General features: G+C 42.3%; 1 protein-coding gene across 1 annotated transcript in view; it reads left to right on the top strand.

The window, feature by feature from the left end:
- CLEC16A (C-type lectin domain containing 16A) overlaps positions 1–15159 on the top strand; it is a gene marked incomplete in the record, with an annotated part of 3039290 nt that overhangs the window by 2466579 nt on the left and 557552 nt on the right. Inside the window, 1 exon segment of the mRNA XM_044089149.1 lies at positions 5303–5507. Within this exon segment, the coding sequence (XP_043945084.1) occupies positions 5303–5507 (205 nt within the window).

The raw sequence follows: 15159 nt of genomic DNA on the forward strand, positions 1-15159 counted from the left end.
AATAGGTGTAGTGTTAGAATCACTTATGGGGGAAATAGACTCTTGCTATAGATATTAAGTTCCTTGTTTAGGACTACAAAAAAATAAATGCATTTTTTCCTTAAGTTCTTGAGTACTACACAAGCACATTCCTCCCTTGTTAAGTTTCCGGACAGCTCTGACCCATTCCTTTTAACGTCTGTAGCAGTTTGCTATGCTTAGAGAAAAAAAAAACAGTCTCTGGAACCAGCTTCTTAGCTTAAGTTGAAATTTATTTACAAGGATGAACATAAAAAATAATAAAAGAAATGTGGTCACAAATGTGCTGCTAGCTTTTTTTTCAACTAAAAATAAATGTAAGCCCATAAAATGCAGTCTGTTTACAACAGTGCGCATAGATACTTTCCAAGGTTCCGTTAAATGTGGCCATTCCATTCATGAGGAAATTCCATTAGTATCTTCATTGCAGACAACAGCTCTTGTCCCTTTTTTCAGGGACACCTTCCTAATTGCCTTTGCACTTCCCCCATCAGAACCTCCTCTAAACACAGAGGTAAGGAATCTGACTCCTTCAAGCAGTAGTAGCTATGGCATGCACCTTGGGGCAGCTGCCATCCCATAAAGAGGTGGTAACTACTACATACACCTTGAGGCAGCTGTTACCTCTTGCATGGGTAATAGCTATGACATACATCTTGGGGCACCTGTTACCGCTTGAAGGGGTAGTAGCTATGACATACATCTTGGGGCAAGTGTTACATATTAGTTGCCATGGGGACTGGAGCTGTCTATCTCATTTGCCTATCTCTTTCCCTTTCTCTTTGTCTGGTTATCTGCCTTTTCCAGACTGGAAAACTTTTTGGAGCACATGTTCTGGTAAAGGCAACCTAAACTGTAGCAGAAACAGCAGAACACCTCAAGAAGCTGTGTATATTCCCAGGCTAAGCAGTCAGTATACCACACTACCCCATCCACTAGTAACTTAACTGTTGCCTTTAGGGTAGTTTAGGGGGGGTTGTTCATATGTCCTGGACAGCTCTGGAGGCATTCATTGGGGGGGGGTACCTATTTTCCAGCCCCATTTAGGAATGCTTCTATTGATTCATTTCCGTTTCAGATGTGTTGCAGAGGTTCATCAGGGAAGACTTCATCTGAGACCAGGTGTATACCTTTTCCTTTCTGAAACTTACAAAATCATTATAGTGATGGCCTGTTTTCAGCAAACCTTTGGTAAAACATGTGATGGCACATTCTACCCATTACCTCAGGTGTGTTATAGGGCTCATGTAGGCAGTGCAGGGTATCAGATCCAGTGCTTGCTGCTAGCTAAGACAGTAGTGTGTGAACCACTTAACCCCCTACACTCTGACAACCCCATTGCAAGCAACTCCTAATTACATCACCAATCACAACCTAAAAAACTTCAACCCAGTAACCTTCTCTGACTCCCTAAAATCAATAAATTGGAATCCCCTAAAAACTCTACCCCTGGACAATGCTGTTTCACATTTCAATTCAACTTTCCTAAAACTGCTGAATAGTTTTGCCCCCTTACAAACCAAAAGAGTAAGAAGCAATACCGCCCCCTGGCTAACAAAAAACACTCTAACTACCATGCGACTCAGAGACAAAACTTGGGCACGTTACCAAAGAGACAAAACTCCCACCACCCTTCAAGAATTCAAAACACTTCGTAACACAGTTAAAAAGCTTATCACAACAGATAGACAGAATTACTTCACCTTACTCCAAAACAACCATAAAACCAATCCCAAAAAATTCTGGAAAGGCATCACTACCCTCACAAAACCTTGTTCAAGAGAAAACCCAAGCCCAGACCCTAATGCATTAGATACAGATCTGGCTACCCAATTCAACTTTTTTTTCATAGACTCTAGTTCCAAACTAACCACATCCTTCTCTAACAACAACTCACCCCCTACTTCTGCATCCATCCCCTTGCCACCCCCCTCATCTCCTATCTCTCAACTCCCACCTTTCTCCCTAAAACCCGTTCCTACTTCTGCCATCAAAAAACTCCTACAAAAACTCAAACCATGCACCAATGCCCCTGATAACATTCCCTCATCCTTCCTCAGCATAGCTGCCGAAGCCATTGCCTTCCCCATCAGCATCCTAATCAATCGCTCTATCCAAGAAGGTCTTGTACCTACACTCTGGAAAAAGGCTTTCATCATTCCCCTGCACAAAGGAAGCAATAATAACAATATTACTAACTTCCGTCCCATCGCCATCCTCTCTCCTATATCAAAACTCCTTGAGAAATGTATCCATCTTCAACTCCTTCCTTATCTCTTAGACAATAACTTACTAACTTCCACACAGCACGGATTCAGACCCGGCCACAGTACCATGACTGCCCTCCTTTCCGTCCTGGAAACTGTAAATATAGCCAGAGACTCTGGCTGTACTGTATCTACCCTCTTTCTTGACCTCTCTAAGGCTTTCGATACCATCTCTCACAACCTTCTCCTAACTAAACTATCTAACCTAAACCTATCCCCTTCCTCTCTCAATTGCTTTAACAGCTATCTCTCCGGGCAACAAGCTGTCAAATGGAAAAAAGCCATCTCCTCCTACCTCAACACACCCACTGGTGTCCCCCAAGGTTCCATTTTAGGTCCTCTCCTCTTCAATATATTCATAAATGATTTCTTTCACTCAATTCCTCATGCTAAACTTATTCAATATCGAGATGATTCTACAATTATCTGTGCAGCCACATCCATTCCCACTCTCTTAAAACTGACCCAAGATGCCCTCTCTACCACAGAACAGTGGATGAAGGACAATCATCTAGCACTCAATGCATCAAAAACCAAACTTATGGTATTTACCCCCTCAAAAACCAACACCATTGATAGAAAACTATTCGCCATCACTAGCCAGAATAATAACCTCTTGAACTAGTATCCGAAACCAAGCTACTAGGAGTCCAGATTGATGACCAGCTCAAATTCAAGAGCCATCTACAACTAAACATAAAAAAACTCACTACAAACTTGGCATGCTCTACCGACACAATCGATTTCTCAGTACATCTACTAAGCTCACTCTAGCTACTACATTTCTCATCCCTTCCCTCCTTTATGGAGCCCCTCTCCTAATAAACCTACAATCAGCTCTCAAAATAAAACTGTCCTCCTGTTATAATAAAATTGCCAAATGTGCCACTAGCCACAAATCATCTACCCATCACTATGCATCTCTCCACAAAATTAACTGGCTAGAGCTTCTCAACTATCTCTCCTATACTCAGCTCACTTTTGCTCACAAACTCATCTTTCATCCTTCCCTCTGTCCCTCCCTCAGCTCTACCTTTAAAATGCACCTGCCACAAAGACTCCTAAGATGCAATAACCAAAACGTTATTGAGCTGTACAAACCCCTTCACTCTCCAGGACAAAACCTCCTGTCCTTTGCCCTGGCACGCATATGGAGCTCCCTTCCTCCCTCCATTCGTACCACCACCAACCTGCCTGTTTTTAAAAAATCACTTCATTCACATCTAACTTCCGCATGGGAATGCTCCTGCTCCCACCCCTCATAGCCTAGTCTCCATTTCCTTCAAGCAACTACTTCATATATTAAAACACACTAAATAATAAGCCAACTGTAATAACATCTTATAATTCTCTAAGCATACAACTCCATTCGAGAAACTATATATTCACTACAGCAATTCTTTGTTTTTTTCGTACAAGATTTAACCAAAACATTTTTTTCGTGCACCTGCTTAATTCTTAGCTTTCAACAAATGAAACCTATCATGGCATTGTAACTGCTTAATCTTTGCTATGTCTAGAAGCTACAAATAACTGAAATTGTAAACTTCTGTAAACTTTTTAATCTTTGTTTGGTCTTGAAGGTACAAATGACTGAAATTGTAAACTTCTGTAAACTTTTTAATCTTTGTTTGGTCTTGAAGGTACAAATGACTGAAATTGTAAACTTCTGTAAACTTTTTAATCTTTGTTTGGTCTTGAAGGTACAAATGACTGAAATTGTAAACTTCTGTAAACTTTTTAATCTTTGTTTGGTCTTGAAGGTACAAATAACTGAAATTGTAAACTTCTGTAAACTTTTTAATCTTTGTTTGGTCTTGAAGGTACAAATAACTGAAATTGTAAACTTCTGTAAACTTTTTAATCTTTGTTTGGTCTTGAAGGTGCAAATGACTGAAATTGTAAACTTTTGTCACAATTGTTCTGTAGTTTAGTCTTTAGCTTACAGTTGATTGAAATTGTAAACTGTAATCTTTGTTTTGGAGCTTTTCTCCCCAGGACTTCATTGAAAACGGGTTCTTCTTAGCCCAATGGACTATCCTGGTAAACCAACTGCAAATAAATAAATAAATGTCTGTTCCTAATGGCAGATCTTGACTGATGTAGGTTGACATCCTGTCTCTGCACCAGCAGTCACTGTTGTTTGAGGTTTTTCTGTGCATGCGTTGGGGGTTACTTAGTATTTTGTATTTTGTTGATAATGTGGTAGGCATCCCTTGTGCTAGTTGAAGTGCAGTGATGCATTTTTGCCCCTAGAATTCCTAATTTATATAGCCTTCTTCTTGATTTAAAAAAAAAAAGCTTTAGCACTTCTAATTAAAGAAACTCCCATGTATTTTTTCTTTATCCCCCAGTGATGAGGTCACCATAGGGATTAATGTAGGGGGTATGTCCATAGACTTAAACGGATGGACCCTAGTCATGCCCAGTGGTGCATTCATTGCAATCTGTGGACACATCCTCACAATATTCCTATGACTGTCCTTGAGGGTAAGGTTCACTAAAAGTCTTGAAGATTTAACTTAGCAAAAGAAGTGTTTCACAAATAATGTTATTTAAAAAGGAGCCAAACAAATTCAGAATAGCAGGTGTTTGAGTGTGTGTTTGGGGGGATCACAGCTCTTCAGGTGGCATGTGCTGTGGTGGAGAATGTAGGTAAGAACATGTCACTGAAATCCTTTAGAAGGTTATGAGCAACTGAGAAGTTTGAACTATTTTGTCACATGTATTAGGCATGGCTAGAGCACAGTTTGCTTATGGAAGTGCACAGTCTCTATCTGTTTAATGGCCCCATTTTCATTTTTAAAGAAGAAACCTCTTATTAGTGTGCATACATGTGTGTATGCATGTGTGTGTATGTGTGTGTGTGCGCGCACATCTGTAAAATCTGTGCGCGCATGTATATTTTATATTTTTTGTAGCAGCTCAATTGAATTGTGACACAGATGACAGTGACATGCTTTTCTAATAATTTCAGTTGTTTTGATTTGCTAATTAATGTTTTTATTTTCTCATAGGATATGCAGGTCACTGGGGTAGAAGATGACAGCCGAGCACTACATATTACAATTCACAAGCCCACTTCAAATCCTCATGCCAAACCATTTCCCATTCTGCAGGCTACTTTCATCTTTTCTGATCACATCCGCTGCATAATTGCAAAGCAGCGACTCGCAAAGGGGCGTATCCAGGCACGCCGTATGAAAATGCAGAGAATAGCAGGTAAGTATCCATTCTGTAACTGCAGCTACGCTTATACTTTCTGATTTTTGGAGATAATACAAAATGCACAAGTCAGAGAAAGGGAAATATAAGAAAAATCAAGGACACACAAAAATGAAAACATAACACTATAGGATAGTACTGGAAAAATAAAGCCATCGGTGCTGTGTGGTTGATATCAGATACTTAGAGCAAAAATATATTTAAAAATATTTGATGTCCTTCTATTCACAAGTTGCAGAATTCATCACATATGGGTTTTCTTGTCTTGCTACCTGAACATCCAGCCAGTATACAAAAGATTTATTTCACTGTATAGTGCATGGGACATCCGAAGTGGTCAGCAGAGCATGGGCCATAAAACTGATGTCTGCATGCACCAGACCTCAGAACTTCTCAGCCACCAGTCGAATGTCAGATGTTCCTGCCTTCCCAGCCATCTGATTCTCGAGAACTCAGATAAGTGCCGTGTTGGGGAAACTTTTCAGTCATTTATTTTGTTTCTAATGCCTGTTCATGTCATCCAGAAAGGGAAAGTGTAAGTGCAGCTGTCAGATACCTCACACGGACCCCTGCAATCAGTGCTTGTTTTGTTTATGTAGGTCACATGACTACAAAGACTGCACTGTCTTCCAGGCTTTTGTTCCCAAAACTCTACATAGCCGGCTCCACGCACTACACTTATACTTAGAGAACCAACGTCTTAAACAGTGCTAGGTATAGAGGGTTCTTCCGACTTGCCTGCCAAAACGCCAAAGAAGAAGGCCAAGACCATAAGGCCTGCTACTGTTGCTGCTCCTCCACTGTCCGATGTTCAGGCTGTGGCCGTTGTCAGCCTGGCTGAATGTTCAGACTCCTCCTCCCTGGATATAACAGGTACCTCTTCGGAAGCCCACAATCTAGTGTAGAAGGCACATCCACTGAGGATTTACAGATGTTGGTCCTGATGCAGAGGGAGAACCAGGGCTCCCAGCAGGACAATCAGATCTCTCCATCCCTTTGCAGTCATCTGACCCTAGATCTTCCTCTGTTCAGACACCTGCTAGTCTGTCACTCAAAAAGAGGAGACGAGAAAGCATGCATCCCCTGCTACAGAAAGGCTACCGGATTGGCAGGCATTCAGTCAAAGCCTGTTTAATGTTTTCATGGCCCAGCGGCCTACTGCACCTGAGATTTCCACTATCCCCCCTCCAATTCTGACCCCTAGCCCTCAGGCCTCAGAACCCTCTCAGGTGGAAGAGGAAGCATACTCTGATTCTTCTTCTGAAGAATCTGTCTCCTACAGCTCTCAGCTGTCCTCCCCACTTGGATATGGTTCTCCAGAGGAAGAATCTGGTGATACAGATTCCCCAGCAGAAGGTCTATCCTTTGGGGAAACTATAGCTAAAATGAGGCAACATTTTATGTGGGAATCATCATAAATGACAGAAGTACAAAAGAGGTATTATGACCTCATCCAGATGGACTCCCCAAACCCTACTGCTGTTCCTCCCATTCTTCCAGCTTTTCTGGATGTGTTTTCAGCAGCATCCTTGAACCCGGACTCCCAACCCCCAGCTCCCCATTCTTTCAGCTTTTCTGGATGCGTTTTCAGCAGCATCCTTGAACCCGGACTCCCAACCCCCAGCTCACCATTCTTCCAGCTTTTTTGGATGCGTTTTCAGCAGCATCCTTGAGCCGAGACTCCCAACCCCTAGCTCCCCATTCTTCCAGCTTTTCTGGATGCGTTTTCAGCAGCATCCTTGAACCCGGACTCCCAACCCCCAGCTCCCCATTCTTCCAGCTTTTCTGGATGCGTTTTCAGCAGCATCCTTGAGCCCAGACTCCCAACCCCCAGCTCCCCATTCTTCCAGCTTTTCTGAATGCGTTTTCAGCAGCATCCTTGAACCCTGACTCCCAACCCCCAGCTCCCCATTCTTCCAGCTTTTCTGGATGTGTTTTCAGCAGCATCCTTGAACCCAGACTCTCATCCCCCAGCTCCATGCAGGCCTGATAGGTTTTATAAAGTCCCTGAGACAACAAAAGTTCTGGTAAAATGCCCAGCTGCAGACCCTGCCACCAATTCTGTCTCCACTGACAAGACTTCAAAACTACTGCCTTCTACTACCCAACTCCCTGCTCACAAGGACAGCAAAATCAAGGACCATTTGGAGAAGAAGATGTATACATCTGCAGCTCTGGCTTTCAGAGCAATCAGTTATCAGACACACATGTCTAAATATGCCAAAACCACCAAGAAGTAGTCCACGCCTGCTAGAGCCACACCATCTACCAGCCAGAGGATGCCCTTTCAAAACAGGGCAGGTAGTGTGTGACTACCTTTCAGCCTTGAAACCCCCACCGCTCCCTCTGTCCCTCTCTCCTTACGTCTCACTCTCACTGTCTCCAAGTGTGGAGACTCATCACTTCAGACAAGTGGGTTCTTTCAGTTCTAGAACAAGGGTACTTCATGACCTGGATCATTCCACCAAAGAGAAAGGGAATCCCCCAGCCCCAAAAGAACAACTTCCCCTCTTAAAACCAGTGCCAGACAACCTTATGGCTCAAGGTTCCATCCAGTCGGTCCCACAGTCTGCTATGGGAAAAGGCTTTTACTCCAGGATTTTTCTAGTTCCAAGAAAATGACAAAATCTGGAGGCCAATTCTAGACCTCTCACATCTGAACCTCTTCCTTCATGTACCCACTTTCAGGATGCTTACATTGCCAACTCTCTACCCGGTCTTACTCCCTCAAGGGTTCATGGCCACCATGGACATCAAGGATGACTGTCTACACATCCCCATAATGCCCAGCTTCAGGAGGTACCTAAGGTTCTCAGTGGCTTCCTCTCACTTTCAGTTCTCTGCCTTGCCCTTTGGGCTTTCCACTACACCCAGACTATTCTCCAAATGTCTGGCACCAGTGATTGCCTTTTGCATGACACAAGGGATCCAGATTTTCCCGAATTTGGATGACCTGCTCATTCAGCCAGACTGCAAACAGTCCCTTCTCCTACACTTAAACAAAACCATTGCAGTCCTACAGTCCCTAGGGTTTCAGATCAATTACCAAAAATATCAACTGGACCCTACACAAGACATAGTCTTCCTGGGGTGCAGGATTCGAACAGACATCATGAAAGCCTACCTTCCTCCTCCAAAGGTGGAAAGCTTGACACATTGTCTGCTTTTGGTTCTTCACACCAAAAAAATGACTGCAAGGCAGTACCTCAGGCTCCTGGGCTGCATGGCTTCCACTGTACCTATACTGCCTTTACCCCTAGAGTACAGGGTGCCCTTCCTGCCCTGCCTCAAGCAAAAGATACATTGATGGCTGAATCAGGTGAAGCTCAGCCCGGGTCTTCCACTCCAACCCTCTCAACCAAAACAGATTATGTACACAGACACCTCAGACCTCGGTTGAGGTGCGACTCTGGGGCACCTAAAAGTGCCAGGAGTGTGTCCTGTACCACACAGGAAAGAGCACATCAGTGTGAGAGAAATGAGGGCAATACTACAGGCCCTCCAAACCAGACTTCAACAAGGACCCCCTGAAGCTGGTTACAGACAATACCACAGTGCTGTGGTATCTCAACAAGCAGGGGGGAACCAAGTCTTACTTACTTTGCAGAGTAGCTCTCCTGGTGTGGGAACTGGCCACCAGTCAGATAGTTACTCTACAGGTGGTATACATACCTTCCCAACAGGATTCTCAGGCAGATTCCCTCAGCAGGTCCATGACTATGGCCCACGAATGGATGCCTGCATAACTGTTCCTTTAGGGGGTACTTCATCTCAACCCACCAAGGAATCCCATTCCCCTCCATGGGACCTGAACTGTGTTTTAGAGACACTCACACTCCCCCATTCGAGCCAGCACCCAAAGCTTCCCTAAAACATTGCACATGAAAGACTGTCCTTCTAGTGGCCTTGACCTCAGCTAGAAGAGTGTCTGAGTTGCAAGCCCTCATGGCTGTTCTACCCTTTCTCATATTCCACAGAGATAGGGTAACCCTTAGAACCAAGCCATCCACTTGCCCACTTTCTTTCCCAACCCACAGGGAGACAGTGAGAGAGTACTACATTCCCTGGATGCGCACAGACATCTCAGATTCTTTCTGCACAAACCAGGCCCATCAGACAAGCTGACCACTGTTTATCTCTTTCCATCCCAGGGCCTTATCTAAGCAAACCATTTCAGCCTGGATTTACAACGCTATTACTTTTTATTTATTTATTTATTTTACATTTGTTGACTGAGATGGTCCAACTGGATACATGTTTATTTTCAGCAGAGGCCCAGGGAGAAGAGCTCCACAATAATGATAATAACATGATAAAGTAGAACTTGGTATACAAAGTGTAATAGATAACACACACATTACAAGACTAATAGGGATAGGGTTTATAGACTGTCATAGTATATACATGATAAAGTAGAACTTGGTATACAAAGTGTAATAGATAACACACACATTACAAGCCTAATAGGATAGGGTTTATAGACTGTCATAGTATATACATGATAAAGTAGAACTTGGTATACAAAGTCTAATAGATAACACACACATTGCAAGACTAATAGGATAGGGTTTATAGACTGTCATAGTATATACATGATAAAGTAGAACTTGGTATACAAAGTGTAATAGATAACACACACATTACAAGACTAATAGGATAGGGTTTATAGACTGTCATAGTATATACATGATAAAGTAGAACTTGGTATACAAAGTGTAATAGATAACACACACATTACAAGACTAATAGGATAGGGTTTATAGACTGTCATAGTATATACATGATAAAGTAGAACTTGGTATACAAAGTGTAATAGATAACACACACATTACAAGACTAATAGGATAGGGTTTATAAACTGTCATAGTATATACATGATAAAGTAGAACTTGGTATACAAAGTGTAATAGATAACACACACATTACAAGACTAATAGGATAGGGTTTATAGACTGTCATAGTATATACATGATAAAGTAGAACTTGGTATACAAAGTGTAATAGATAACACACACATTACAAGACTAATAGGATATACAAAGTGTAATAGATAACACACACATTACAAGACTAATAAGATAGGGTTTATAGACTGTCATAGTAAAAGGGTATTAGAGAAAGTCAAGTTTACATACAATACTTTTTTATACAATAAAGAAGAGGAATAAATTAAGTATTCAGGTGCAGGAATGTACCAGAGGAAGAGCATGTACTGCAGCCTACTTAAGTATGGATGATGTAGTCTGCGGGCATCAGAGTAGAATAATCCACAGTCCTACCTGTCCTAGTTTCAGATGTTTGGTAGGGTATAAATAAAGATAGTGATAAGATGTAAAGGGGTAGGGGAATGGAGTAGGGGTATAATAAGGTCGAAAGCATGATGGGGGTACTGAGTCATGTGTTACACATTCACCCCTGGAGACAGGGGTAGAAGTTGAGTAATGGCTGGATACTTAACAGGGTAGTTGGGGAGGTAGCCAAGTTTTTTATTAGTTATTTTGATAGTTTGATTGACATGCATATCAAATTTGAGGTTGTTACCTACTATTACCCCTAAGAGTTTTGTATGAGCGTCCGGGGAGATAATGCTACCATTGCTGGGTGTTATAGTAAAGGAGAGTGGAGTGCGGGAGAAGAGTAGTAGCTTGGTTTTATTAGGGTTCAAAATAAGACTCTGATCAGAGAGCCAGTTTTCGATTGTGTTGCATGTTTTCTGGGATAAGGTCAGCAGGTCTGCTGGGAAGGAAGCAGAACAGATCAAAGTAGAGTCATCAGCGTATTGGATACAAGTTGCATCTGGAATGACAGTATAAAGGTCGTTGATAAAGATAGAGAATAGAAAGGGACCAAGAATAGAGCCCTGGGAGACTCCAAGAGTGAGAGGAAGAGGGTGGATAGTTTGTCCTGCCGTAGGACATCCTGTTGTCTACCACACAGATAGGACTGGAACCATTGAATAGTGTGGTTATCCAGGGATATGGTTTTCATGGTATGGATAAGTAGTTGGTGGTTAATCATATCAAAGGCTTTGGAGAGGTCGAGAAGGAGGGCTGAGGATAGCTTGTTGTTATTTCTGTTATGGTTAATCGTGTTGGTGAAAGCGAGGAGGGCAGAGGTGGTACTGTGATATGGCCAAAAGACATGCTGAGTGTTAGGGAGGGCAGAGGTGGTACTGGGATATGGCCTAAAGACATGCTGAGTGTTAGGGAGGGCAGAGGTGGTACTGTGATATGGCCTAAAGACATGCTGAGTGTTAGCCAACAGATTGTTGTGAATGAAGTTGTTTATCAATGCACTTCTCCATAATTTTGGCCAAAGATGAGATATAATGGCAATGGGTCTATAAGGTGACAGTTCTGTGGAACTGCCACTTTTATGAAGTAGGATAGGACGGGATGTTTTCCAGGTTACATTGTTCCATGTTCCCATTACATTTTCTATTATGGTTCTGTTGATCAAGATGGAAATGGGGAATTCTATAGCATCTGCCACTTTTTGTAGGTATTCTGCAGGGAGGAGGTCAGCACTTAGGGTGGTTGGTTTTAATTTGTTAATTAGGGACCTAATAAGTGAGGTTGGACCAGTTGGAAGCTAAGGGGGAGTTGGGTAGCAAATGTAGTTGTGATGGAATTCGAGCCTGGGGATGATAATTGACTAGCAAGGGTCTGGATAGTCTCAGTGAAAAAGTTATTAAAGGTATTAGCAATGTCCTCTGGGGATTTTTGGATAACAGTGGAGGGGGTTGGAGTGGTTGGTTGACCTGGGTGTAGAAGTCTATTTATACCTGCCCAGATCTTTTGAGGTTTATTTTGATGTTTTTGTTGAAGATCGTAGTAGTAGTTTTTTTTGTCTGTCAGGAAGGATTTTTTTGTGTCATCCCTAAGCTGACGATATCTCAGCTGATCTAGAGGAGCTTTGGTTGTTCGCCAGATGGCCCAGGCTGTATTTCTAAGTTTGATTTTTAATTTGGTGTCTTTTGTAAGCCATGGAGCAATTCTTGTTTTACTTCGAACAGTGTGCACAGGAGCATGGAAATCGAGGATAGTAACGAATTTAGTATTAAAGTATGCGACAGCTTCATCAAGTGGCAGTTGTTTTTAGATTGACCAATTACATAGTTTAAGTTCATTTTGGAAGTTGATAGGGTTGAAGTTCTTATTATTTCTAATTGTTTTATATGTGGCCTGGCAGGTATTTTCGGCTTTGTGCTTAATAATGTAGGTTAGTGATCGCTTAGGTTTTACTCAAAACACCACGGGAAACCCTTGCAAGGCAGTGTTAAAGCACATTCCACCAGGGCAACAGCCTCTTCTGGAACATTCTCCAAAGGCTTGGACACTTCCACTATCCTTGAAGCAGCCACTTGGTCTTCTGTGCACACCTTCACAAAGCATTATAAGATAGACCAGATTTCCAGGTCCAGGGCTGGATTTGCCAGGACTATCCTCATAGATTCCTGGAGAACTCTACTAGGCTACCTCCCCCTTCCTCTCAGTGAGCTTTGTCACTCACCCATATGTACAGAATATTGCAACATGTGAATAGAAGGGCATAGAAAAGTTGTGTAAAATCTTACCATAACCATACATGTTCTTCTCTTCCTTGTTGCAGTATTCCTTCCCTCCCACCTACTCGTCCTATTATCTGGCAGTTCCCTTTTTGGATGGCACAGGACTTGCAATACCTTCTCTGGGACTGGTTCTGACTGGGGCACTCAGTTTTGAGGTCTGGTGTGGGCAGACATCAGTTTTATGACCCACGCTCTGCTGGCCATGTCAGACGTCCCACACACCATACAGTGACTGAAATCTTTTGTATACTAGTCGGATGTTCGGGTAGCAAGAGGAGCAAACCCTTATGTACAGAATACTGCAACATGGAAGAGAAAGACATCTATGGTTATGGTAAGATTTTACGCAACTTTTCTTTATGTAACATTGTGGTTGTAATGCTGTTCTTCATCCCTGAATAAAATGTTTACGGAATGTGGAGGATATGAGGATATACTGGGGAGAGTTGAGGGGTTTATCTGTTCGCTGCTCCCGGGAGTCGGAATGCGGGGGGGGGGGGGGGGGGGGCAGATCTCTGGGGATGCATCTTACTACTGAGTCTCTGTTAGAGACCAGACACCTGACAGGGAAGCATTCAGTTACAAAAGGGGGAGCAGCTGTTGCCAGGGGGCTGTATCACTGCTAGGAATGATGTCCCCTTGGTCTGTACATTACATGCCCACCCTTTTTACACTTGCAGTTATGTAAAGGCTAGAAAGGTGCGGGCATCAAAAGGTAGTTTAGACAACTTGCACAAAGTCTGCAGTGTAGGTAAATAAAGTCTCAGATATGTTCCTTCAAAGCTTATTTCAAATAGTATTAAGAATTTTAAAATTATAGCGATATAAGGTCTTTAAGGAAGCTGCTGCATGCACTTAGTTAATAAATGTTGTAGAAATTGACCAATTTAATTTTGTATGTATAGAGGCATGTATATGTGTGTGTGTGTGTGTGTGTGTGTGTGTGTGTGTGTGTATATATATATATATATATATATTATAACATCGAAGTTACAGAACATCAAATACAATATGGTCGACACCATATTGTTGAAGTTCCGTAAGTTCGAAAATGAAAAAAAAAAAATCAAACTTTAAATTGTTACCCTAATGGGTTTAAGCAGGGAGGCAAGCCCCCATGCACCCTCCACACTCCCCCCACTACTTAAATACACCAACTCCGAGACCGCACTATATTGCAGTAAATGGAAATCTCCCCTTACGGAGATTTACGTTTACAGGCTCGAGATTCTGAGCGTTTGATATTCTCGTGTTGACAATGTCAGATTCGACATTGTCGGTTTTTGAGAATATATTATAGACCCATATATATATATATATATATATATATATAAATACAGATGTGTATTTGTGAATCTGTGCATATGTATGAAACACACACACAAGTACATATTTATCTCTATCTAGATATGTATAGATCATCATCCCCCTTTTTTCCCCCATCTTCATTGGCCCAGGTGTATTGGGGTATTCAGGCCTACGGACTTGCATATTAAATCGATGCCTCCTTCATTACTAAGGCCTAAATCTCGATCCATGTCTAAAAAACTGACGCCCTGGCCACATTCTCAGGCCTCTATGCCTAAAAAACAAATGATAAAAGTGGCTGAAGATCTAATTACGCTAATCAGGGGTAGCCACCCCCCCCCAAGAGGCCTAGGGCTGAGCTTGATTATGAATCTTCTGAAAAGGATTCTGTTTTTCTGACTCTTCTGATGACCTGGATTTGTTCTTACCTACTTATGAGGATTCTTATGCAGAGGACTCTATTCCCTCTGATTCCCCTCCTGAGGATTTTTCTTTTGGGGAAACCTTACATACTCTAAGGGAGCATTTTCACTAAAAAAGCCAAGAATTTTCTTATTCAAAAATGAGGCTTAGGGATTTCCTTCCCCTGCCTCAGCATAGGCCTTTGGCTATTCCTCGTGTACTAGACATTGTTGATGATGCTTTCTCGGAATCCAGTTTGGCCCCTGATTCCCTGCCTCCTGCTCCCAGTAAATCTGACAGATACTACAGGGTCCCAGAGTCCCACAAGTTCCTTTTCAAAAATCCTATTGCAGATCCAGAGACTATTTC

Source organism: Protopterus annectens, chromosome 12.part0 (genome assembly GCF_019279795.1).
Source record: "Protopterus annectens isolate FY-2018-M chromosome 12.part0, PAN1.0, whole genome shotgun sequence".
NCBI lineage: Eukaryota > Metazoa > Chordata > Ceratodontiformes > Protopteridae > Protopterus > Protopterus annectens.